This window comes from Crocuta crocuta, unplaced genomic scaffold, assembly GCF_008692635.1.
Source record: "Crocuta crocuta isolate KB4526 unplaced genomic scaffold, BGI_CrCroc_1.0 scaffold55, whole genome shotgun sequence".
NCBI classification, from domain to species: Eukaryota; Metazoa; Chordata; class Mammalia; order Carnivora; family Hyaenidae; genus Crocuta; species Crocuta crocuta.
The window spans coordinates 1,017,390-1,042,540 of NW_027530512.1; the positions used below are offsets into that span (position 1 = coordinate 1,017,390).

At 39.5% G+C, this 25,151-nt stretch overlaps 1 protein-coding gene and 1 pseudogene across 5 annotated transcripts in view; both read right to left on the reverse strand.

Annotated features, from left to right (window-relative positions):
- The window catches only part of EXD2 (exonuclease 3'-5' domain containing 2), an 86,648-nt gene that overhangs the window by 19,787 nt on the left and 41,710 nt on the right, over positions 1-25,151 (reverse strand). For 4 of the 5 annotated variants that reach the window (XM_077767106.1, XM_077767104.1, XM_077767103.1 and 1 more), the window contains 2 exons: positions 17,503-17,882; positions 3,705-3,961 (listed from right to left, as the gene is read on the reverse strand). In XM_077767106.1, coding sequence (XP_077623232.1) covers positions 3,705-3,961; positions 17,503-17,835 — 590 coding nt within the window. In that variant the 5' untranslated portion in view covers positions 17,836-17,882. Of the gene's footprint in view, positions 1-3,704; positions 3,962-17,502; positions 17,883-20,537; positions 20,690-25,151 lie in introns of all 5 variants that reach the window. The other variant, XM_077767105.1, reaches the window with a different exon arrangement.
- On the reverse strand, positions 2,527-2,675 carry LOC144234079 (U2 spliceosomal RNA; annotated as a pseudogene).

The following is a 25,151-nucleotide window of genomic DNA, read 5'->3' on the forward strand; positions in this document are numbered from 1 at the left end:
AAAATGAATAAACATTAAAAAAAAAAAAAGGATGTCGTTGACATATTAGTTAAGTAAAAAGAGGCTGTGGGAGAAAACACATGATATCGTTCATGTAAATATATACATATACATAACAGATGTGTGTGTGTGATTCCCGGTAAGAGAGGGACAAAGCAGAAAGGGATAACTAGAAAGATATCAATCATATGTTAGGGATTTATGGTGATTATAGACCTTCTTTATACTTTTCTATATTTGAATTGGCTAGTGTTTACATAGTCCCTTTTCAAATTTGAAAAAATGATAATGCTATTTTCATTGAGCAGATGAAGGTACAAAGGTACAAAAAAAAAAAAACCCCAAATAACCTTTCTGTCATTCAAACACTTTATGATTAAAATAGCTGCAGGGTGGTGGAAAAATTGATTTGTCCAAGGATTGGAGGTTCTTAACAGGAAATAAATGTGAAATTAAGAACACACTGGTCTACACAAGTGGAGGTGACGTCCTGGCCACCAAGTGAGAGACCAGAAGTTTAAGGCAGGAAGTCTGGCGGTGGGGGTGCACGTCACGGATACGACACGCAGGACTCCCTCAGGTACTGGAGGAAACGACATCCTTACAATGATAAAGAAAAGAAAGCCTTTCTCTACAAAAACAAGCAGTAATGGATGGATTTCATTACCCCCAAAAGGCAGCACTGATTAAAAAGCAAAAACAGGTCCAGACATACTCAGGGAAAATACATAATGTCCTTATTCAATCAGTGAAAATTAAGGATTTGGGGGTGACATGAACCTTTCTTTTGTTTTATTAGAAATTTTAAAGTAATAAATACTTATTATTAAAAGTTCAGACAACAGAGAAGCCTAGCAGGTGAAAGGTGAAAGCCCACTGCCCCGTACTTCCTCTCCTCAGGGATGATTACTGTCCACAGTATGCTGTGGCCCCTCCAGACTTTTCCTGTGCACAAATAGACAGATGGTTAGGCGGAGGAGGAGATACTGGTTTTTGAATTTTGTTTTTGTTTTTGCTGTAAACTTGCTCTATTAATGTATCAGAGACTTCCATCCATGATAATAAGTATAAATATACTTATTTCATTCTTTTTAATAGCCATGTAATTTTTCAGGCATAGATATTCCACAATTCTTGAGATCATTATCCTCACTGATGGACAGTACTTTGTTTTTAACCTATTTAATTCCATTTAGGTCATTAATCTTTTTTTAAATGTCCTGTTTGGAAAGGTCTCACATTTCTTGAGGATGAATTAAAAACAAGATGCTACCTTGCCATTTCAAAATTTCACTAGGAAAGATTCCCAAATCTTTACATACAACACTTTATATCTTTATAATTCTTGCACATAATGTCAAATTTCCTAAACTATAATACCAAAAACTTTAAACTTACTAACATTTTTAATAAAACAATGATTTTTACATTTTTAGTAAAATTTCATTAGACACCGAAAGGCCTGATAAATACTTCATTCTTATTTCCAGAGAAGTTCATGGTAATATTTAGTTTTGGCCAACTTCTCATCGTGACATGTGACCATTCTGTGCTCAGTCAAACAGAGAATTTGGTGCCCCTCTAATTTCTAAGTATCAGAGAGGACTATATCCCACAGAGATGTGGAAGGACAAACCAGTCGGATGATAGCACTGAAGATGGCAGTGACGAAGACAATGACAGTGATGGCGGAAATTTACACAGCACTGTCTCTGTGTGAAACACTATTTCTGGACTCTTTACACAGTTTTTTTTTTTTTAATGTTTTATTTATTTCTAGGAGAGAGAGAGACAGCGTGAGCAGGGGAGGGTCAGAGAGAGAGGGAGTCACAGACTCTGAAACAGGCTCCAGGCTCTGAGCTGTCAGTCAGCACAGAGCCCGACGCAGGGCTCGAACCCACGAACCGCGAGATCATGACCTAAGCGAAAGTCGGACGCTTAACTGACTAAGCCACCCAGGCGCCCCTCTTTACACAGTTTAACTCATGTAATTCTTGCAACAGTCCTAGGAGGAGGGAACATAATCATTGCTGCAGAAGAGGGAAGTGAGGAACAGCAAGGCTCAGGAACTTGCCCGAAGCCACGCCGCTGGTAAGTGGCCAGCCCACAGCCCCCTCCAGGGTCAGCTCTTTGCTGCGAGGGGCACCTGGGTGGTTCAGTCAGTTAAGTGTCAGATTTCAGTTCAGGCCATGATCTCTTGGTTTGTGGGTTTGAGCCCCAAGTTGGCCTCTGTACTGTCAGCATGGAGTCTGCTTCAGATCCTGTCTCCCTTTCTCTCTCTCTCTCCCTCCCCTGCTTGTATGCTTTCTCTCTCTCTCTCTCTCTCAAAAATAAACATTAAAAAAATTTTAATAACAATTTATTTATGAAAAATTATTTATGTATTCATTTGTTTATTTACCTATTTTTAACATTTATTCATTTTTGAGAGGCAGAAAGAGACAGAGTGTAAGCCAGGGTGGGGCAGAGAGAGGGAGACACAGAATCCGAAGCAGGCTCCAGGCTCTGAGCTGTCAGCACAGAGCCTGATGCAAGGCTCAAACTCAGACTGCGAGATCATGACCTGAGCCAAAGTTGGACGCTTAACTGACTGAGCCACATAGGCGCCCCTATAAAAATTTATTTAAAACAAAGCAAAACAACACTTGATCTTAGCCAAAAGGCCGAGAAGCGATTAAAAACAAAGCAAAACAAACAAAACAAAAACCCTCTTAACTACTATACCCACCGCCTGTCACAGCAGAGAGTGACAGTGGGCACCTCTGGGGAGGCAGGGCCCACGGAGGAAGGCTTGGTGAATGGTGGCTTTTACTGTTACCCTCCAAATACTTCTACAGATTTAAAATTTTTTTACCGTAAATATTTTAATATATTACTTTAAAAAATTACAAGAGTCTTATTTACATAAGCCAAACTACTAAACTAAACTAAAACTTCCTTTTTTATACTAAAAAATTACGATAAGAAGAGATTTTAATCAGGCCTCTTCTTAGTCTACCAAATCCTCCAGAGTTTTAATGTCAGTGTCATGTGAGGCAGGGACAGAGGCTGCTTCACTCCACATTCCTGAAATGAGGACCCGTATATATACATGAGAAGATATTTCCGACTCCCTGACAAACAAGTTAGGGTAGAATTTCTGTACGAACGGAATTCCAAGGGAAAGGGAAATCTCTCTTCCTCCCAGTAAAGGATTAGGACGACCACCATTTTTTTGGCCTAAAGCAGGGTTTGCAAACTCAAATGCTTACTAGGATGAGCTCAACAGAGGAGGCGCATCTAAGGAGGCCAACTGCTTCCCAGGACCTGTTACCATCTAGAACCATTTGACCTCCCATAGTCAAACCATGTAATTTTTCAAAAGAAGTCCAAAATACAGACTTTTACATTAAATCTTCTAGATTTAAATGAAAAATCCCCAAATATATCATATGGGAAAAAACCAAAATCTACAGTCTTAATTTAGCCAGTGGGCCATCAGCTTACAACATGTAGCTCAGGGTGGCACCTTATCGATGTTTCATCTGAAAAAACCATTCCTGGGTAACTAAAGTCTTCTCAGAAACTGGAATACTTCCTCACAAGTTTGTATGTGTCTCAGAAGCCTCTAGGCTTCTAAAAAATGTCAGTGCTTCATTAGTGTTCTCAGTAATCTGCACACCTTGCTAAAGTATCTGAGATGGAAGCACTAATACAAAGCATACCTCTGCCTCACGGCTAGGTACCGGAGGTCCACACACCCCTTAACAACGAGGCCGTAGTCCTGCAGCAGCTTGCTGGCATCTTCTGAACATCCTACTCCAACTTTTAAAATAGTGCCATCTGCCAAAATGTCCAATAATGTTTTTGGTAGCGTTTTTCCACCACAGATCAGCTTTGGCAAGCGAACCAAGACACAGAAGCCACTGGAGGAGGCCATTTGAAGGAGTGACAGGGGACTGGCTTTGCCTTCCGAATTCACCTGCAACAGAGGAAAACAGGGTCACAGTTCGTGCCCCACCACAGCACCAAGTACAACATGAAACTGGCAAAAGAAAGGCTAAGAAGTAATTCCTTAACTCCCCAAAGGAAGCGGCCGGCCAAATTTTGGTTCAAATCGAAGGATGAGCTGATGCTAACAAGCACAAGGAACTTTGTGAAGCAGCAGCCTAAACAACAGTTACTAAGGGCCCAAATGTGGGCCTGAAATGTGAGTAGTCCATAAACGGTGACACAGAGGAGTGGTGTCCAAGTCACGTGAAACATACTGGTTTTAAAAGTCTAGGTGAAAAAAAACTACGTAGAACGCCAAATGATAAACACATCCTATTCATTACCGAGACTCTCCAACGTGCATGCGTTTACCTTATTTACTTACCTTACCTTACCTACTCATTTACCTTATCGTTACTGCCTCAAGATCCAATTTTTGAAAAGAGGTAGGAAACACAGTACCAGAAGTAAGTGGTACCTGCCAATATAATAAATCCTGGTAGCCCAAGGTGCTTTCTCAGCGTTTTATCCTCACAAATGGTGCTAAGAAAAAAAATCTATACTGAGCCTAAGCTACAATCCTTATATCTTAAGAGATGAAAATAACTTTATATTAACTGACCTAGTTTTTTTTTTTTTTAATGTTTTATTTATTTCTAGGAGAGAGAGACAGCGTGAGCAAGGGAGGGTCAGAGAGAGAGGGAGTCACAGACTGAAACAGGCTCCAGGCTCTGAGCTGGCAGTCAGCACAGAGCCCGACGCGGGGCTCGAACCCACGAACCGCGAGATCATGACCTAAGCGAAAGTCGGACGCTTAACCGACTAAGCCACCCAGGCACCCCTAACTGACCTAGTTTTAATCTTTTTGAGGTAACAGGTAAGTTGGAGACAAAAGCTGGAAGCTAAGAAGTCATTCCCAGAAAAATTTACACACAAAATTCACATTATTAAAAAGTCCTCTAAAGCTATTCACTGAACCCAGGTTAAACATCCAATAAATTCCAATCCTTCTCATTTTCCAGGACAGGAAAATTAGGACCTACAGGTGAAGCAGTTTGCCTGAACAAGGAGGGATAATGACAAAGTTAGGACTAGAACCCCAATTCCCAAATTTGGAAGGGGAGTTCTCAACCAAGATTCATTTGCACCCCCTTCCCACACCCCAGGAACATATGACAATGTCTGGAGAAATTTTTGGTTGTCATAATTTGGGGGGTGGGTGCACAAGTATCTAACAGGTAGAGGCCAGAATGCTACCAAACATCCTACAATGTATGGGACAGGCTCTCATGACAATGAATCAGCCTAAAATACTCACAGTGGGGAACCCTGCTCTGGGCAATGCAGTTGTCTCACTGCCATGTCTGAGGCCTACGCACTGCACCAGATGCCGCCGTGGATATAAAGTTATGTGAGAGATGGAACCTGCCTTAGGGATTAGAGCCTTATTGGTAGGGTACAATCCACACAAACTACATGGTAAATATCAAAGGAGTGATTCAAAGTATTACAAGTAATCAGAGGTAGGATATTTCGGAGGTGAGGTCACCAAAACCATCGAAAGGAAAGAGTTAAGATCACAGAGCTGCTGTTAAAAACAAAATCCAGAGAGCCCTTATCTTTGACTTCTACTTCACTAAGTAAAACCATGACGCAACTCACAAAATGGTTAGGATTTCCCTTCTCATGCAGTGCTTTACCAGTGAGGGTTATTTCCATATCATCAAGTGAAAGCACGCCAGTTTGATTTCTAATGTGTCTATTTCTTAGGACTTAGCCAAGGTCAAAAAAGACCTACCAGAAACTTGACTACTTGTTCCTGTTCTATAACGATTCATTCAGATGTGGCTAAATTAAATTACCTTTTAATTAGTGAAGAAGTCCCTTCCTCCATATACCAGCTCTCCAAGAAAAAAGCCATACATCTCTTCTTCTAATATTTTGCATGTTAATTTCATATAATATTCACTGCAAATTCCTAAGGCTGGATCTCTGTACATCTTTTCAGTTGTGTTCCATTGTCTAAAATACTTTAAATAAATAATGAGATAGTAAATTGTCTTTTTAATACTGTTTCTGGATTGTGCTTAAGAGCCAATGTATTACATAAAGTCTTTCCACTAGGAATTAAAATGTTTACGATTCCAATAGGTACCCAATTTATATGGAATGTGTAATTGGAAGAATAATGCATTTAGCAGAGTCAATTTGGCTTAAAGAATCAGATATCTAATCTAGTCTTTATTTCTATTTCCCCCTTTTGCTTCCTTGTATCTTTTTGCCTTGACGTCACTTACTATTTATGGGAAAAAATGGAATCCTTGGCTTACCAACATTATGTTTAATAAAACAACAAAAAAGATACATTTAAATTTCATTAGCATTATTTAATCCAGTGTTCTGATTTTTGTTTTTTAGATTAGTCAACTCATAAAATGCCTGTGACACACATAACATTATATATACATATATATATGCATTTATACATTATAAACATGTAGTACTATACTAATATGTCACAGACAATACTAAACATACACAAAAGTAAAAACTTTTAACAAATGATGCCATCAAGCATCAAACTTTGGACAAAATTTCTGTATGGAAATGTTTTCTGTATTCCAGTGATTCACTTAGAGAGCATTGGTTTCAAGAATCTCTTTTCTGAGGGCCAGTGGATAACCCATTTTGGCTTCAGGATTCTTAAAAAGTCCACAGCTGAACAAACTTTTTGGAAAAGCCCACAATTCTTTAAATGACCCCTTGATGGCGGCAGAGAGTAAAGAATTATCTGGGACTGTCTTCTGGGCTTGAACAGATTAACTAATAAGCATTCTTAGTCTGTAGAGTTTATGTTTCAGTTAAATTTAGACCATGGCTTTGAGACGTGAATGAGCTTATCATGTTTAGTGACAGAATAAAGGTTTAATGAGGCCAGCAAGTAACAATAGGATGATTAAAAAAAAAAAATAGGAGGATGGGAAGAGAATAGGAGACAAATCAGAGATGCAGAGAGAGGCCAAAGCATGTAAGTCCCTAAGTACGCTAAGTAATTAAGACACCTCGGTTTACTGAAAGCAATGAAAGGGTTTTAAGCAGAGGACTGACATGATCTGATTTTCATTTTTAAAAGTTCAGTTTGGTTACTCTATGGGGGAGGGACTGTAGATACACAAGAGTCCAAGCTGGGAGGCCAGTCAGGAGGGTACCACAAAGGTCTACATGAGAGACCCTTGAGGCCTGGGCTAGGGAGGAAGCAGAGGAGAGGCGGAGAAGTAGTCAGATTAACCTACTACTAAGGGTTAATACTAAGGAAAAGGGGGAGTAGACCTCCGGCCGGCTTGAAGCCCAAGCCCAGCCTGTAGAACAATGCTCTTTGGAAAATGACCTTCACTTCGTTCAATCTTTGTTGCACCAATTATTTGCATCCATTAAGTGAGGACATCTGTAGCCACAGACTCCAGAAAAAATCAGGCAGGAGCCAGAAGCCAGAAAGATAAACGTGTCGATCCCCACCTTCCCAAGAGAAAGGCATGTTTTAGCTTCTCAAACATGGCAGAAACCTCATGTACAAGTGATTTACACATACTTGTACATTACCACAGGTCATTCAGGCGGATGTGGAAACCCACGCCTCTATCTGGTAGCATGGTATGCTATTTCTGCAACCACTTCTCCGAATTTCTACGTACGTTGCACGGAAGAAACTCAGCATACCCTAATTGTCTGTTTGTGTCTGACTTTCAATCCTATTGTTTTTGTTGGTCAGCCTTTAGTGGGGAGTATGTCTCCCTGATTTTCATCTTAAAGGTAGAGAAGACTAAGGATAATACAGGTTTGGGAAGAAAACTCAAAAGAGTTCTGTTAGGAACATGGTAAGTTTGAGATGGCTATCAGCCATTGAAGGGACGACATCAAGCAGACAGGTGGATATAAAAGGCTAGAGTTGTAATTTTTTTTTAAATATTTTTATTTATTTCTAGGAGAGAGAGAGAGAGACAGCGTGAGCAGGAGAGGGTCAGAGAGAGAGGGAGACACAGACTCCGAAATAGGCTCCAGACCCTGAGCTGGCAGTCAGCACAGAGCCCGACACGGTGCTCGAACCCACGAACTGCGAGATCATGACCTAAGCGAAAGTCGGACGCTTAACCGACTAAGCCACCCAGGCGCCCCTAGAGTTGTAATTTTAAGAGCCATCGCATATCAATGGTATTTAAAGCTATAAAGTAGAGGAGATCACTGAAGAAAAGAATGTGGATTGGAGGACATAAATTTGTGGTCCATGGACACATCTGCTGATCCACAGACATGTTTAATATTATCATTATTTTGGTTTCCATTATTTTGGTTTCATTTAAAAACTTGTACCAAAATTTAAAAATTAGTAAAGTTCACACTTTTAAAAAATCTATTAGAAAAAACTCCTTAAAGCTTTAACTGGATAATCTGGCAACACTTGGCTTGAACTATACAGCAGCTTCCTCATTTATATATACTGTGAATTCTTTAATTCACTATAATATCTTCTCAATACTGAAGCCACTGTCATTTTCCATTTGCCATTGTTTGTATAACCACTGTTTTTCTAATAAATAGAAATATTTCTTGGGATCCATGTCTTTATTAAAACTAGGACAATAAAAGATAGATCACAGAGGCCCTATATTTAAAGAAAAAAGGGAGGAAGCATATTTCTTTTAAAAATGCAAATATTCAAAAATGCAAACAATCACTCCACATCATTCATTTATATTTCCTGTCTGGACTTTGTAGGCATGTGAGTTTGCAGTCCCTGGGGTGGACAGAGAAGAGACTAAGCCTAAACCACCTCAAGATTTAGAAGTGAGAAAAAAGGGAGATCAGAATGACAGGAAACAGAAGAGTGTGAAGGCATGAAAGCCAAGAACAAAATCTTATGCAGGAACTGTGCAGGTGTTTTTGACAGCTGGAATAACACTGGATTATTAAATAAGTGTCCACTGGATTAGAAAACAAAAAAGGGCATCACCTTGATCAGTTTCCATGGCACAGTATAGTAGGAAGTCAATTAGTTTGAAGAATAAATGGAGAACAGCAAACTATACCCAAGCGAGTAGAAGAAAAAAATAAGAGAGAAAAAGCAAAAATCAATGAAATAAAACATTCATTTTTTATGAATGATCAACAAAGTGAGAAGTTGCTTCTTCAAAAAGACTAATTGAATTGATAAGCCCATAGGAGTAATCAAGAAAAAAGAGGGAGGCATAAATAAATGATGTCAAGAAGGACATCTTTCAGATTGGGGAAAACAACCTGAAGATATTATAAATATGTTTATGCCCATAATTTTAAAATTTGAAAGCAGATTTAGATGAAAAATATAATCTATCAAAACAGACGTGAAGATGGGGCACCTGGCTGGTTCACCTGGAAAAGCATGTCACTCTGGATCTCAGGGTTGTGAGTTCAAGCCCCATGATGGGTGTGGAGATTACTTAGTTATAAATAAATAATTTTTTTAAACATATGAAGAAATAGGAAATCTGAAGATCCCCAAAACTATCAAAAAATTATATCCATATTTCAAAAACTTCCCTTAAAAAAATAACTGCAGATTCACCAGTAGATTCTAATCAAATATTTAAGTAAAAAAGAATGACAATCTTTATTTTTTCTTCTTCTTCTTCTTCTTCTTCTTCTTCTTTTTTTTTTTTTTTTGAGAGAGAGAAAAAGAGCATGTGTGCAAGCAGGGGAAAGGGAAAGGGAGAGAGAATCTTAAGCAGGGTCCACGCTCAGGATGGAGCCCAATGAAGGGTTCAATCTCACCACCGTGAGATCACAAACTGAGCCAAAATTGAGTTGGACGTGTAACTGACTGAGCCACGCAAGTGCCCCAAAAAGAATGACAATCTTATAGAAATTCTTCTAGAGAACAGAAAAATAAGGAAAGCCTTAATTTGTTTGAGGCCAATATAACTTTAAAAAAATTTTTAATATATATATATTTTTGAGAGAAAGAGAGAGCCAGCATGAGTGGGGAAGGGGCAGAGAGAAGGAGACACAGAATCCGAAGCAGGCTCCAGGCTCTGAGTGTCAGCACAGAGCCCAGTGTGGGACTCAAACTCATGAACTGTGAGATCATGACTTGAGCCGAAGTGGGACATTTAACCAACTGAGCCACACAGGCACCCCTGAGGTCAATATAATTTTTAATCAAAATCAAACAGGGTCATTTCTAAAAAAGAAAAGTATAAGCCAATATCAGTCATGACCAAGTTTTAAAAAAATCCCCTAAAACGCATTAGCAAAATGAATTCAGCAATGTATAAAAAGAAAAAGACATCATGACCAAGTTGGATTTACTCCAGAAATTAAAACATCAATGTATTTCACCACAACAACAGAATAAAGGAGAAAAACTACATAGTCATCTCAAGAAATGCAGAAAAAGGACTTGATAAAATTCAACATCTAATCATAATTTAAAAAAAAACAACTCTTAACAAACCATTAATAGAATTCAATGTATTTAATCTGGTAAAGGGATCTACAAACACATGCTGGCATAGTCGAATATAGCACATAACATATTCAATATGAAATGTTGAAAGCTGTCATTTTTTACAATTTTTATTCATTCTTTTAATTTTTTTAATGTTTATTTATTTTTGAGATAGAGCAAGCACAGAGGAGGGGCAGAGAGAGAGGGGGACAGAGGATTTGAAGCGAGTTCTGTGCAGACAACAGCGAGCCTGATGTGGGGCTCGACCTCACAAACTGTGAGATCATGCTTTGAGCTGAAATCAGACGCTTAACCAACTGAGCCACCCAGGCACCTCTGAAAGCTGTCATTTTGAGATAGGGAATGAGTCAGAGATGCCTACTGTCACCACTTCTACTGGACATAACACCGTGATCCTAGTAAAGCAAGAAAAGAAACAAAAAATGTAAGGACTGGAAAGAAATAAATTGTCATTTCTCAAATGATGTAAGAGGGTACACAGAAATCCAAAAGAATCTATAAGTAATTCGAATTAATGAGTTTAGTAAGGGTCCTTAATATAAGATAAATATATAAAAATCAACTGCATTTCCATATACCAGAAACACAAAAAATTTTTAAAGATTTCACTTGTAACAGAATTTTCAAAATCACAGAAAACTATATTTTTAAGGGAAATTAAAGATCTAAATGAACTTTCTTAGATTAGAAAACTCAATATTCTAAGAAGTTAATTCCTCACAATCGACCTACTGATGCAGTACAATCTCAATCAAATATCAAGAATTTTTTTTTGAAGAATCTGAAAAGCAGGTACTAAAATGTATAAGGAAATACGAAGAACTAAGACTAAGACGTTCTGGAAAAAGAACAAGATGGCAAGTATTGCTGTTCTAGATAACAGGAGTCGTGATAAACAACAGTAACCAAGATAGTTTGTGATTACTGGTGTAAGAATAGAAAAATAGGCTATTTGAGGGGCGCCTGGGTGGCTCAGTCGGTTGGGCAGCTGACTTCGACTCAGGTCATGATCTCGCAGCTTGTGGGTTCGAGCCCCGCGTCGGGCTCTGTGCTGACAGCTAGCTCAGGGCCTGAAGTCTATTTCAGATTCTGTGTCTCCCTCTCTCTCTGACCCTCCCCTACTCACAATGTCTCTCTCTCTCTCAGAAATAAATTAAAAAAAAAAAAATAGGCTATTTGAGAGCCCAGAAGCAGATCTATTCATACAGATAATAGGTATTGTGGTAAAGGGGCACAGCTGAGCAGTGAGGAAAGGTTTATCTCTTCAATTTATGGTACTAGGACCAGTGTATATCCATATGAGGACAAAATAAAACTTGATTCTACCTCACAGCCCCACTCACACAACGAATTTCAGGTGAACTGTAAATGTGCAAGATTAAAACCATAAAACTCCAAGAAAATAATATAGGAGGATATCTTTATGACCAGGAGAACGAAAAGACTTCTTAAAACTGTACCATACAGATCTTCTGATCATCAAAAGATAACATCAAAAAGAATGTAAAGGCTGGGTGCTTGGCTGGCTCAGCGGTTAGAGGCTGTAACTCTTGATCACGGGGTCATGAGTTTGAGGTCCATGGTGGGTGTGGAGATTACTTAAAAATACATTCTTAAGGGGTGCCTGGGTGGCTCAATCAGTTAAGCGCCCAGCTTTGGCTCAGGTCATGATCTCAACTCAAGGTTTGTGAGTTTGAACCCCACAATGGGCTCCCTGCAGTCAGCACAGAACCCACTTCAGATACCCTGTCCCACCCTCTCTCTACCCCTCCCCTGCTACCACTCTCTATCACAAAACTAAAACTTAAAAAAAATTTTTTTGAATACAATCTTAAAAAAATAATGTAAAAGCAATTTACAGAATGGGAGAAAACATTTAAGGTATACATTTAACTCACAAAGGATTCATACCCAGAATATAAAAAGAACTCCTATAAATCAGTAGGAAAAAGACAAATAAAAAAAAGGGGGTAAGAGACTTGAACAGATACTCCATAAAAGAAGATATCTAAATGATCAATAAAGTATAAAATGATGCTCAATCAAAAAATAAAATAAATAAAATGAATACTTTATAGTACAGCAAAGGAAATTATCAACAAAACTAAAAGGCAAAAGGTATTTGCCTGACATACCTGATAAAGGGTAGATTCTAAAATATATCAAGAACTTATAAACTTGGCACCCAAAACACAAATAATCCAATTTTAAAATGGGCAGAAGACATGAACAGACATTTTTTCCAAAGGACATATACAGCTGGCCAACAAACACATGAAAAGATGATCAACATCACTCATCATTAGGAAAATGCAAATCAGGGGCGCCTGGGTGGTTCAGTCAGTTAGGGACCGACTTCGGCTCAGGTCATGATCTCGCAGTCTGAGTTTGAGCCCCGCGTCAGGCTCTGTGCTGACAGCTCAGAGCCTGGAGCCTGCTTCGGATTCTGTGTCTCCCTCTCTCTGCCCCTCCCCTGCTCACCTCTCTCTCTCTATCTCAAAATCAAATAAACATTAAAAAAAATTTTTTTTTAAAAAGGAAAATGCAAATCAAAACTATAATGAGATACCGTCTCACACCTGTCAGAATGCTAAATCAACAACACAAGAAACAACAGATATTGGCTTGAGATGTGGAGAAAAGGGAACCCTCTTGCATTGTGGATGGGAATGCAAACCAGTACAGCTGCTCTGGTAACCGTATGGAGGTCCTCAAACAGTTAAAAATAGAGATACCTTGGGGCGCCTGGGTGGCTCAGTCGGTTAAGCGTCCGACTTCAGCTCAGGTCATGATCTCACAGTTCGTGGGTTCAAGCCCCGCATCGAGCTCTGTGCTGACAGTTCAAAGCGTGGAGCCTGCTTCAGATTCTGTATCTCCCTCTCTCTCTGACCCTCCCCTGCTCACGCTGTCTCTCTCAGAAGTAAATTTTTTAAAAAAAATTTAAAAATAAATAAATAAAAATAAAAATAGAGCTACCCTATAATCCAGCAATTGCAGTATCCAAGGAATCAAAAATACTAATTCAAAGGGATATATGCACCCCGATGTTTACAGCAGCATTATCTACAACAGCCAAATTATGCAAACAGCCCATGTCTATCAACTGACGAGTGGAAAAAGAAGATGTGGGGGTGCCTGGGTGGCACAGTCGGTTAAGTGTCAGACTCCTGATTTTGGCTCAGGTCATGATCTCACAGTTTGTAGGATGGAGCCCTATGTCGGGCTCTGTGCTAACAGCACGGGGCCTGCTTGAGATTCTTTCTCTCCCTCTCTCTCTGCTCCTCTCTGACTTGCGTGCACACACACACTCTCTAAAAATAAACAGACATTAAAAAATGGTTTAGTAAAAAAAATAATCTGACAGTACCAAATAAATAAAAATAAAAATCTGACAGTACCAAAACAATAAACAAAAATAAAAAATAAATAAAAATCTGCCAGTACCAACTGATGTGATACAGACAAAGACAGTCTTTGTGGGAGGTTAAATCAGCGTAACCACTTCTGAAAACAACTGGAACAATGGCTACACTCGTGCAATACTGATTGGAGGGTATACTAGTTAAAACCGCCTTGGCAAACAGTTTGGCATTACCCATATAAGTTAAACATACACACAATTCTATATTCCAGGACTCCACTCCTAGATACATATGCCTAATAAGAATGAGTCCATAAACTCACTGCAACATTGCTTGTAAGAGCTCCAAACCACAAACTCAAATGTCCATCAATATTAGAATGGATGAAATGAATCATGATATATTTATACAAGGGATTACTATATGGCAAAGAATTACAGTCACACACACCATAGATAAATCTCACAATGTTGGAGCAAAAGAAGTCAGACACAAAAGAATACATAGTTGACAGTTTCACATTTATTAAATTTAAAAAGCAGGCAAATCTAAGTTACAGTGCTTAGGGATGCATGCATAACTAGTAAAAGTATAAAGAAAAACAAGAACGTAAATACTATGAAATCAGGGTAATGATAACTGTTGGCGGACAATGATTATAAGGGGTCAGAAGGGGAGCTTCTGGGGTACTAGCAATCCTCTATTTCCTGACCTAGTTTCTAGTTACACAGCTGTTCTCTTTAGATAAATCATTTAGCTATTTTCGTTTCAGGCACTTTTCTTGATGTGTTTTATTTCACAATAAAAAGGTTAAAAAAAAGACTTCAGGGGCAAGTAAAACAGATTAGACAAAACTAAATAAAGAAAAAGGGGACTGTAAAAGAGACCTAAAGAAACCATGCAGAATAAATCCATGGAGACTATGATATGTTAAATATAAAAGAGATTACCAGATATGTAGGATAGTATAAAAGTTGAGAATGTAGCTGATCAAATTACAGGAATAAAGAAGGAAGAGGAGGGAGAAGATGAGAAAGAAAAGGCGGGGTGGGGAGAGAAGAAGAACAAACAGTAAAGACAATTGTCAAAAGGAATTCAAAAACTGATAGAAGAGGGGTGCCTGGATGGCTCAGTTGGTTGAGTGTCTGACTCTCAATTTCAGCTCAAGTCATGATCTCACCGTTCGTGGGTTCAAACCCCGTGTCAGGCTCTACCCTGATGGCATGGAGCCTGCTTGGGATCCTTTCTCTCCCTCTCTTTCTGCCCCTCCCCACTCACACATTCTCTTTCTCAAAGATAAATAAGCTTTAAAAAAGAAAATGCAATTTGTTTAAGATAATAACAATAATGAAATAAAAATTGGTAGAAGATACCAATCCTCATTTCCACCTATCTCTCAGAATCCCATATTGGAAACATAGAAAGAACACTTAGCTCATACTCATACTGAATCTTCAGAACCATAAACTCAAAGTGGAGATAATAAAAGGAGCTACAGAAAGTTAGATTACCTATAAAGAATCAACACTTAGACCGAGAGTTATTTTAAACAGCAACAACAAAAGCCAGGTGACAACAGAATACTGTCTTGAAAATGATGATAAATTGCCAAGCTAGAATTTTGTATCTAGTGAAAATATCTTTCTTTCAAATTAAAAGCAAAATAAAGACACTTTCAAAACAAGAACAAAGACAATTAGTTTAATGAGCCTTGAAGAAATAAACTTCTAAAGAATGACCTTAAAGAAAATGATCCTAAAAAGAAGGTCTGAGATACAAGAAAAAAATGAGCAAAGAAAAAGGTAAACATTTTAGTAAATCACTGTATTAGACAAGAACAAAAATAATAACTAAACAAGCACACAAAAGTGACTAAACAAGAAATGGAGGGGCGCCTGAGTAGCCAGTAAGTTAAGCGTCCAACTTCGGCTCAGGTTGTGATCTCACAGTTTGGGAGTTTGAGCCCCGCGTGGGGCTCTATGCTGACAGCTCACAACCTGGAACCTGCTTCAGATTCTGTGTCTCCCTCTCTCTCTGCCCCTCCCCTGCTCACGCTCTGTCTCTCAAAAATAAATAATCATTAAAAACTTTAAAAAAGAGAGAGAAAGGAAAATACAAATGGAAGAATGGAGAGACCAAGAAATAAATAGTTTTCTTCATAAAGCTTTTCTGTGGCAACAAACAGGGAAACGTAATCACACCTGAAGATGTGGCATCCAGCATGACTTCATACTTATCCAAAGCCAAAATGAAGTGGGTTTTGGATTATTTGCCACTTCAGCTTGTCCACATCTCTGCTACAGTAATTAAACATTCTTCTTAAATCAACTGCTATTACTAACCACTCACTTCGGGCTACCCCGCTGAAGCAGTTATACTTCACTTAGTTAGAAAATCAAGGTGTTTGGCAAAAGTGAATGTTCCTAATCTACCAAAGCTCACTGTTTAGTGATGTGTTCTTCTACTATTGTTGGACTAAATATTCCTAAAATGATATAATTTCTTATACAGAATAGACCAGAAGTGTCCCTCCTGTCCTGCTGGCCCATGCTCACGGGTAGAAACAACTATTACTGCTGACAGGATGAAATACCTTGAGCAGGTGTCAGGCCTTGTGTGAGGACTAAACCCTTCCCACACTGTCAAGTGTTCTCGTGGTCATCCCTGGCATCTGGCAGACCCTCTACCATTCTGTGACCCGATTATGTGGCAGCCATTCTCCTTAGGGCCTCTTCTGATTATATTTTCCTGGCCCTGGGCCATACTCTACGTATCTCAGATAAGACAAACATCAACAAGAAATGATAACTACGATTTATTTATAGTTTTGTAACATCTTCTGTTTCATGGAGATTAAAGTTCACTCTGTGAATCAGAAGGAGGGAGGAAGAAATGTACCCTCTGATCCTCATTAAACTAAGTAAAAGCTCTCCCCAAAGAAGAACTATTAGAAAAACTAACCAGATGGTTAGGAAAGCCCTGGGCTCAGACAGCGGTTACCTTTTTGAGCCTCTTTCCTCCTATCTGTAAAGTGAAGGTAACAACAGAATCTCCTACACAGGATTTACTGTGGAAATGAAATGAGATGCTGCAAACAAACAGCAAAGTACTGGCTGAGAGCAAACAGGATATCAAATTTTAATGTTATCTCTTGAAATGCTACCTTGTATAGTAATTCCCATTTAAATAGACCTCCTTAACTAACTTCTTCATGGCATCCTTACGAAAATACTATTAAAAATATTAATAGTAGCTAATATTGTATGAGCATTTACTATAAGTGAAAACCATGCCGCACCTTTTACAGGGCTTGTCAATCTGAATCCTTTGAAAGGCTCTGGGAGGAAGCTACCATTGCATCCCTATGACAAACACAGGGATGTTTGTTCATGAGCCTCTGAGAAGGTAAGTAGCTTGTCCGAGTCACAGGATAAAGAAGTGGTCAAAATGGGACTCGTACAGGTCTGTCTCACTCCAGACCCCACGATTATAAGCATTCTCCTCTCCTGACAAGAGAAGCAGCTTCTCCTTCTGCTAAATTCTATTTATGAGCTAGTTGAGAACAAGCGAATTCTCCTTTAATCTTATCCTCGACTTGACTATTCAAGGTCCCTAGTTAGAAAAGCAGACAAGATTTGCATGGTTTATTTTTGCTTTTTAACTTACCCACTCACAGTCGATTCCAAGTACTGGGAAATCTTCTAGCTCGCTCCTAAGCAAGGGCTCGATGTGGTCCCACTCTGCTTCCTGAGACACAGTCACCACCTTGGCTTTGAGGATCTTCTCCTTCCAGGAGGCTCCGGGGGCACCGGAGCGCAGCTGGTCGTCTGCTGGGGGGGGCTGCTCCCTCCTGCCCGGGGCTTGCTGCTGCCGCCACTGCTGCCAGGGGTCAAGGCTCGCTTTGCTTCTCCGGCGCCGGATGCCTTTCCACAGGACAAACCCCCCCACGGCCACACCGACGAGGGTGGTCACTGTCAAAGCCGTTAAGTATCTAGACATCTTCAGCTTTTTTGCGGTTTAGGAAAGCATAACAGTAATTCCACAATCTGTAAAACAAATGGCAATGATATATGTATATGCAGAATTTGAATTTAAACCTGTATGGAAACATGTTTTCCCCAAAAAAGTGCTCCACTTATAATCCATGGGTCCACAAACTAAAAAAAAGAAAAAAAAGGACTACAAATTCCCACATGGAAAAAGTGATATTTAACTTTTTCGTTTTGGTACTTTCTCTATCTTCATTCTCAGCCAAGAACTCGCCCCTGCGTTCTACCAGCTGCCCAGAGCTCACTTAATCATGGATTAACAGGGCGTTGGAACATGTACATACTTGTATAGAATTTGAAAAATCGAAAGAAATTATAATCCTTCTACCCTTAGGCAACCAGTTATCAGTTTGATGTTCAATTATTTTATACAATTTAAAAAATAATAAGAATGGCAGATCGTTTCAGTCAGGAAAACTCCATGTTAACAGTCTCTTCCATCTCTCCTATAACACAGGGTTTTCTCCATCTACCTTTTGCTTTCCTAGTTTTGACAGAGAAATGGATATACACTACTATTTCTGTACTACTTACATAACGACAGTAAATGTGTAACAATAAATGGTAAGTGGCTGTTAGCCTCAGTCACGCAATCAGGGGACAGACCCCATTTGGCACAAAGTAATTGATTCCATGTGGGAAGCAGACCCAGTGTAGTGACATAACTCCGTTATTCAAAAGAAGTCAGGTATATAAATTTTAGGTGAAATGTCACTATTTTTAAGTGTCAGCAACAAATTCACTGTGTGAACCAAACAAAAACATTCTGGGCCCCACGGACTCTGTGGACTCTGGCCTAAAATCTGTACTGCCCAGAGACACACTGACCTGCTGGACACTGCCTACACTTCTCTATGGCTGAGAGTTTCCCACTGAATTTGTACTATTTTTATCATTTTTCAAAGCTTCAATAATAATTTTTTTACGTTTATTTATTTTGGCAGGAGAGGGGCAAAGAGAGAGGGACAGAGAGAGAATCCCAAGCAGGCTCTGTGCTCTCAGCACAGAGCCCAAAGTGGGGCTCGAACTCACAAACCCCAAGATCATAGCAAGATCAAGAGTTTGATGCCTAGGGGCACCTGGGTGGGTCAGTCGATTAAGCATCCGACTTCAGCTCAGGTCATGATTTCACAGATCGTGGGTTCGAGCCCCGCGTTGGGTTCTGTGCAGACAGCTCAGAGCCTGGGGCCTGCTTCAGATTCTGTGTCTCCATCTCTCTCTGCAACCCCTGCTCATGCTATCTGTCTCTCTCTCTCTCTCAGAAATAAATAAAACATTAAAAAAAAATAAAAAGAGTTGGATGCCTAACCGACTGAACCACCCAGGCGACCCAATAACAATTATTTTTTAATAATTTGATATTTACAACAACCCTGGGCTACAATCATGTAGGCATGGATTAATGGGGTGGATAAAAAATGAAATTACACAATTATTACACTGCTAGTGAAAATAATAAAATAGCTGTCTTATTTTTAACATACTTTATTGCAGAAGTACTAAGTGCTAAGTACTCATGTATTCTCTTCAGGACTTTTACTGAAGGCTTAATAAGATTAAAGAATTTGCACAAATTTCTCATTAAAATAATCTGAGAAGATGTTTTAAAAAACCCTTCCCTTTCCCACTTGAAACAATACAAAATTCTGGAGAAAACATCAAAAGGATAAAATTTTAATACAGAGTTAAACTCAAAAAGAAGAAGGAAAACCATCAGCTGCCAGTAATGGAAACAGGGAGCCCACAGTGGGTGGGATATACGGGGAGGGGGACAGCCCCAGGCCTGGGCTCTATCGTCACTCCCTGGCCAGAAGTCTAGGCCACAGGCCCAGGGCACAGCTGGGATCTGGGAAGCGCTGCCTCGTCCATGAACAGGAAACTGAACGGGTTCACCTACCATGGTCCAGGCCAGCCACCTGCCCAAGGCTGAGAGTATGAACAGAGCTCCTCATGAGAAGGCAGACTTTCACACCTATGCTGCGAAGCAGTATAGCACCCAAATTCACATTATCCTCACAAAACAAAACTCTTAAGTTTTAAAGAAACTAAAACTAAGGGGTGTCTGGGTGCGTCAGCCAGTTAAGTGTCCACCTTTGGCTGAGGTCATGATCTCATGGTTTGTGAGTTCAAGTCCCACATCGGGCTCTGTGCTGACAGCTCAGGGCCTGGAGCCCGATTTGGATTCTGTGTCTCCCTCTCTGCCCATCTCTCACTCACCCTCTGTCTGTCTCTGTCTCTACCAAAAATAAACATTAAAAAAATTGAAAAACAAAAAAACGAAAATGTGTTTATGTGAGTGTATGTGAGTGTACTTTAACAGACCAGCAGTCCCTAGAAAAGCACTCACAAATGAATCAAAACAAAACAAAAATTTAAAAAAAAAACCCAAAACCCTAAAGCCAATAAAAATATTTCACAGAAGAATCAAACAAAAATATCCATACCTGAAATCTGAAAAAGGAACTTTAATGACACTCAGCGAAATTAGGAAAATAAAATCTAAAACATGAACAGGAGATGACAAAAAGTAGAAATTCTAGATACGAAAAATATTTGCTAAAATTGTTTAAAAGTTCAATATTCAACAGACAGGTTAAATAGTAGATCAGACAGAGAAAGTTAGTAAATTGAAGATAAATCTGAGGAACTCACCCAGAATGTAGTGCAGAGAGAAAGATGTAGAAAACACAGCAGAGAGAGGGAGGACAGACTGAGAATCTCAACATCCACGTAATGAAGAGTTGGAAGATGGAAGTCATCGGATTTAGTATAGTCCTCTGAGTTCCAAGCTGGATAAATTAAATCTATCCACAGAAAGACTTATATAAGTACACTCATAACAGCTTTATTCATAATAGCCAAACCCTAGAAAAAGTCCACTTGGTACACACACACGATGGACTACTACATGGCAATAACAAAAAGAAATGAATTACTGATACATGCATCAATTCTCAAATAACATTAGGCTGAGTGAAAGAAGTCAGATACAAAAGAGATACTGTATGGTTCTATTTATATAAAGTTCCAGAACAACTAAAATTAATCTATGGTAGAAAAAGATCTGAACACTAGCTGCCTCTGGGGGGTAGGGTGAGTTACAGGGAAGAGACATTTAAGCTGAGCACTGGGTATCAAAAAAAGAGCCAGTCATGAAAAATTCTAGGGAAGAGCATTTCAGGCAAGAGGGAACTATCTAGAATTGTGTGACATTCCATGTCTTGATGGGAGCTTGGATTACCCAGGTGTACACATTTGCCAAAATTCAGTGATGTTTCTGATTTTTTCCTGTTGGCCTGCCTGATGAATAACTATTGATTTATTTATTGTCTTTCTCACCAGATTATAAACCCCATGAAAACAGGGACCTTATCTGGTTTCTTCAATACTATATTTGGATATATCTATATCTATATCTATGTCTATGTCTATATCTATACCTGTATCTATGTCTATATTTATATCTATCTATATCTATATTCAGCAACTGCCACAGAGCTGATAACAATAAATATTCATCAAATGAATAAAACTCAATTCAAGGTATTGTATTTTATGATAAATGTCTCTATTTCAATTATCATATTACAAAAATCTGTTTATTCCAGTGAAGAAAGTATTCTTCCCCTTACTGAGTGAGCCTCGATGCTCTAGAGAAGCATTGTGGTTCAATATTAGGCTAGAAGTGAGAAAACTCAAATCTTGTGTTATACACTGAATGTTTGTGCCCCTCTAAAACTCGTATGTTGAAACTCCATGCCTTACGGTGAGGTATTAGGAGGTGGAGCCTCTGGAAGCTGATGAGAATGAGGTGAGGTCATGAGGGTGGAGGCCCCATAGATGGGATTAGCGCCCTTTGGAAAGCTTGCTTCTCTCCGATCTCAGCCACGTGCCACGTGGAGAGTCTGCCTTGTGGAGGGGGGCTCTTAACAGGACCGACCAGGCCACCACCCTGATCCTGGACTTCCAGGCTCCAGAACTGTGCGAAATAAATTTCTGTTTTTTATAACCCACCCAGTCTGTGGTGCTCTATTTTTGCATCCCAAACAGACAGAGATGCCTCTCGAAGGGCATGCTCTGGTGTCCAAAGTCTTCAGCGCCTCAACATTGACCCTGACTGAAGCAATCTGCTATTTTTGTTTGTTTTTTTAAAACTGGACACAGTAATTGAACATCAAACTGATAACAGTAGTAACCCTAAGGGTAGCAGGCTTATAAACAATTTTGATTTTTCAAATTCTATGCAAGTATGTTTATTTATTCATAATTAGAAAAGTACAAGTTTTTTAAATTCATGATTTTTAAAAGATAGGTTGTGTAAGTATCCCACTTAACACTTAAGACATGGTTATATTCCAGAAATAAATCACATTTTTAATGAATTAAACAAATATGTTACCGTATTCAGGGGCAGCTTCAGGTAGAGGTAAGGAGGTGGGCCCTAGAGTCAAATGCCTTGGGTTCAAACTCAGCCCCTGCCATTTGCTAGCTGTATAACTTGGGCAATTCACTGAACTTCTCTAAGTCTCAGTTTCCTCACGGGTAAAATGGGAAAGATAGTCTCCACAACACAGGACTGGTTAGGACATTAGGGTTCAATAAATGTCAGTTCTTACTATATACCACAGAACTCCTATTTAAAGGAAAAGAAAGAATCATAGGGTTAAAATTTAGAAGCCAAATTAAACTCTTGCACAAGTCAAAACTCCTTTCCGTGCTAATCTTAACAGACCTTAACCTGGTCTCTATCGGAACACTTCCAGGAACAGAGTTCAGTACCTTAAGAGGAGTTTTTGTTGAAAGTCCTTGTATTCTGCAAAAGTTTCCTACTTAGAAATTGCGCTTTTTGATGTGCAGTCTGGCCTCTGCAGTGACAACAGTGTTTGCTCCCTCCTCAGAGCTTGTGAAATATGTGAAGACAGCTCTTACGACTCCCCTTCAAACATTCTTCTTAATCCAAGCGGCCTTCCTGTGATCTGGGAAGGTCATTGCTGTGGGCGGATACTTGTGAACACCTCCAAGTTTGTCAATGTATCTATTAAAATGTGGCACCCAGGTTGGTACTCGGTACTTGTGAAAGGGTCCAGCTGGTGTGGATGACACTTGTACTATTACTTCCTAGTGTCTGGACCCTATATTTTATGAATGCTGTACCAAATGATCTGTTTTTCAGTAGAAGAAACCCAATGGTGGGTCATATAAAGTTTGTGGTAAATTAAAATGCACTGATACCAAACCGAGTTCCTCCCTTTATATACTTGTAATTAATAGTTAACACTTAAATCCAAAACTTTACATTTCTTTCTTTTAAACTTTGTCTTGTTTGTTTCAGCCAAATGTTTTATCCTTTGAGACCAATCTGCATCTTGATTGTGCATTCCCTCTCAGCTTAAACATCATTTTGCATAGATAGGTGAATTTTTGTTTTCAAAGATATCAAATATCTTCTCACGTTTTTATTCATTTTTTTATTTACTTTTGCCTTTCACACTATCTCCATACTTCATAACATTAAAATAAGGTGACATTAACGTAGAAAAGGTTTTAAAAAATATTACTGATTTGCTTCCATTGAGAAGGGCTCCCTCAGCTATGAAGTCCCCAAGCATATGGTAAGGTTCCTGACTTATTCCTTGTCATGTGTGGCCCATGTAAAAGAAAGGCTTCACAGGAAAACTGGAAGGAGCAGGCAGGGTCCCTCCATAGGAAGGAACTCTTGACAACATTCAAAAAATGTATTAATTCATTTTTACGTGGAGAGGTTTTGCACAGGTGTTTTTCTACCCAAAGGATTCGTTCAGCAAACAGGTATGTAGCACTTTCAATAAGGCAGACATTGCCTCAGACTCCAGGTAAAAAGAGTTAAAAGGTACCCTCTGCTTTCAGCAATTCAGGATTCGGACTAGGAGACGTGCATGTAGTGAGCAAGTCGAAGTGCAGCGAGAGAGCACCAACAACAGAAGCACACACAGCGCGGTGTGGCCAGAAGGAAGGAGAGCGGGTACTGTCAACAGAAAAACGCTCGCTGGGGAAGCGGTGCTGGTGTTAAAGAATGCACACAGGTGGCCAGGGGGCACAGGTAGGCAGCAGACAGGCCCTCCAGGCAGGGGACCCAGTGTGTGAGAGGGCAGGCACGGATGGCACGGAGCAGCACATATAAGTGAAAAAGCTCAAGCAAATTGAACACGCACTGCTAGTGTAAAATACAGAATGGTGGAGACTCAGTACAAAAAAAGTAAAAGTATTTTATTGACAATTTTCACATCAATTTTAAGGTGGACCTTGTTTATTTTAGTAAAACGTATGTAACACAAAATTTACCATTTTAACCATTTTTATTTTTATTTTTTTTAATGTTTTATTTATTTCTAGGAGAGAGAGAGACAGTGTGAGCAGGGGAGGGTCAGAGAGAGAGGGAGTCACAGACCAAAACAGGCTCCAGGCTCTGAGCTGGCAGTCAGCACAGAGCCCGATGCGGGGCTTGAACCCACGAACCGCGAGATCATGACCTAAGCGAAAGTCGGACGCTTGACGGATGAAGCCACCCAGGCGCCCCCCATTTTAACCATTTTTAAAGGGTATGACTCAGTGGCATTAACCACATTTCACAATGTTGAGCAGCATCACTGCTATTCATTTCCAGAACTTCATCATCCCAAACACAAACTCTGTACACATTAAACACCAACTTCCCATTCTATCCCTCCCAACCCCTAGAACTTCTATTACAGTTTCTATTCATATGAACTCGACATTGCTTTTTTATACCTATGTTGAAATAACAGTTGGACGTACTGGGTTAAATAAAACATGTGATTAAAATTAAGTTTGCTTTGTTTCTTTTTATATTTTTAATGTGGCTACTAGAAAACTGTATTTATGGGGCTCATATTATATTTGGGCAGTGCTGTGCTAGAGCATAATGTGCATATAAGGAAACAGACAGATGATGCTGGAATGAGTAGATACAGGTTGAGTCATGAAGGCCCTAAAATTGCCTTACAAGATAAAACCTTACAGGTGATGGAGAGCCAGTAACACACTTAGAAGGGGAGTGTCAGGATCAGATTCCCATTTCAAAGAACACCATGGTGGCTGTGTGGGTGCTAGACTGGAGAAGAGTAAGGCAAGAGACAGGAAGATCCACTGGGGGACTCAACAGTACACCAGGATGGGAAGAAGATTCAAATCAGTGCAGAAGAAGGCAGAATGACAAAGAACCAGGTGAAGGAGGGGGGGGGGGGGGGGGGCCGCACCTGGGTGGCT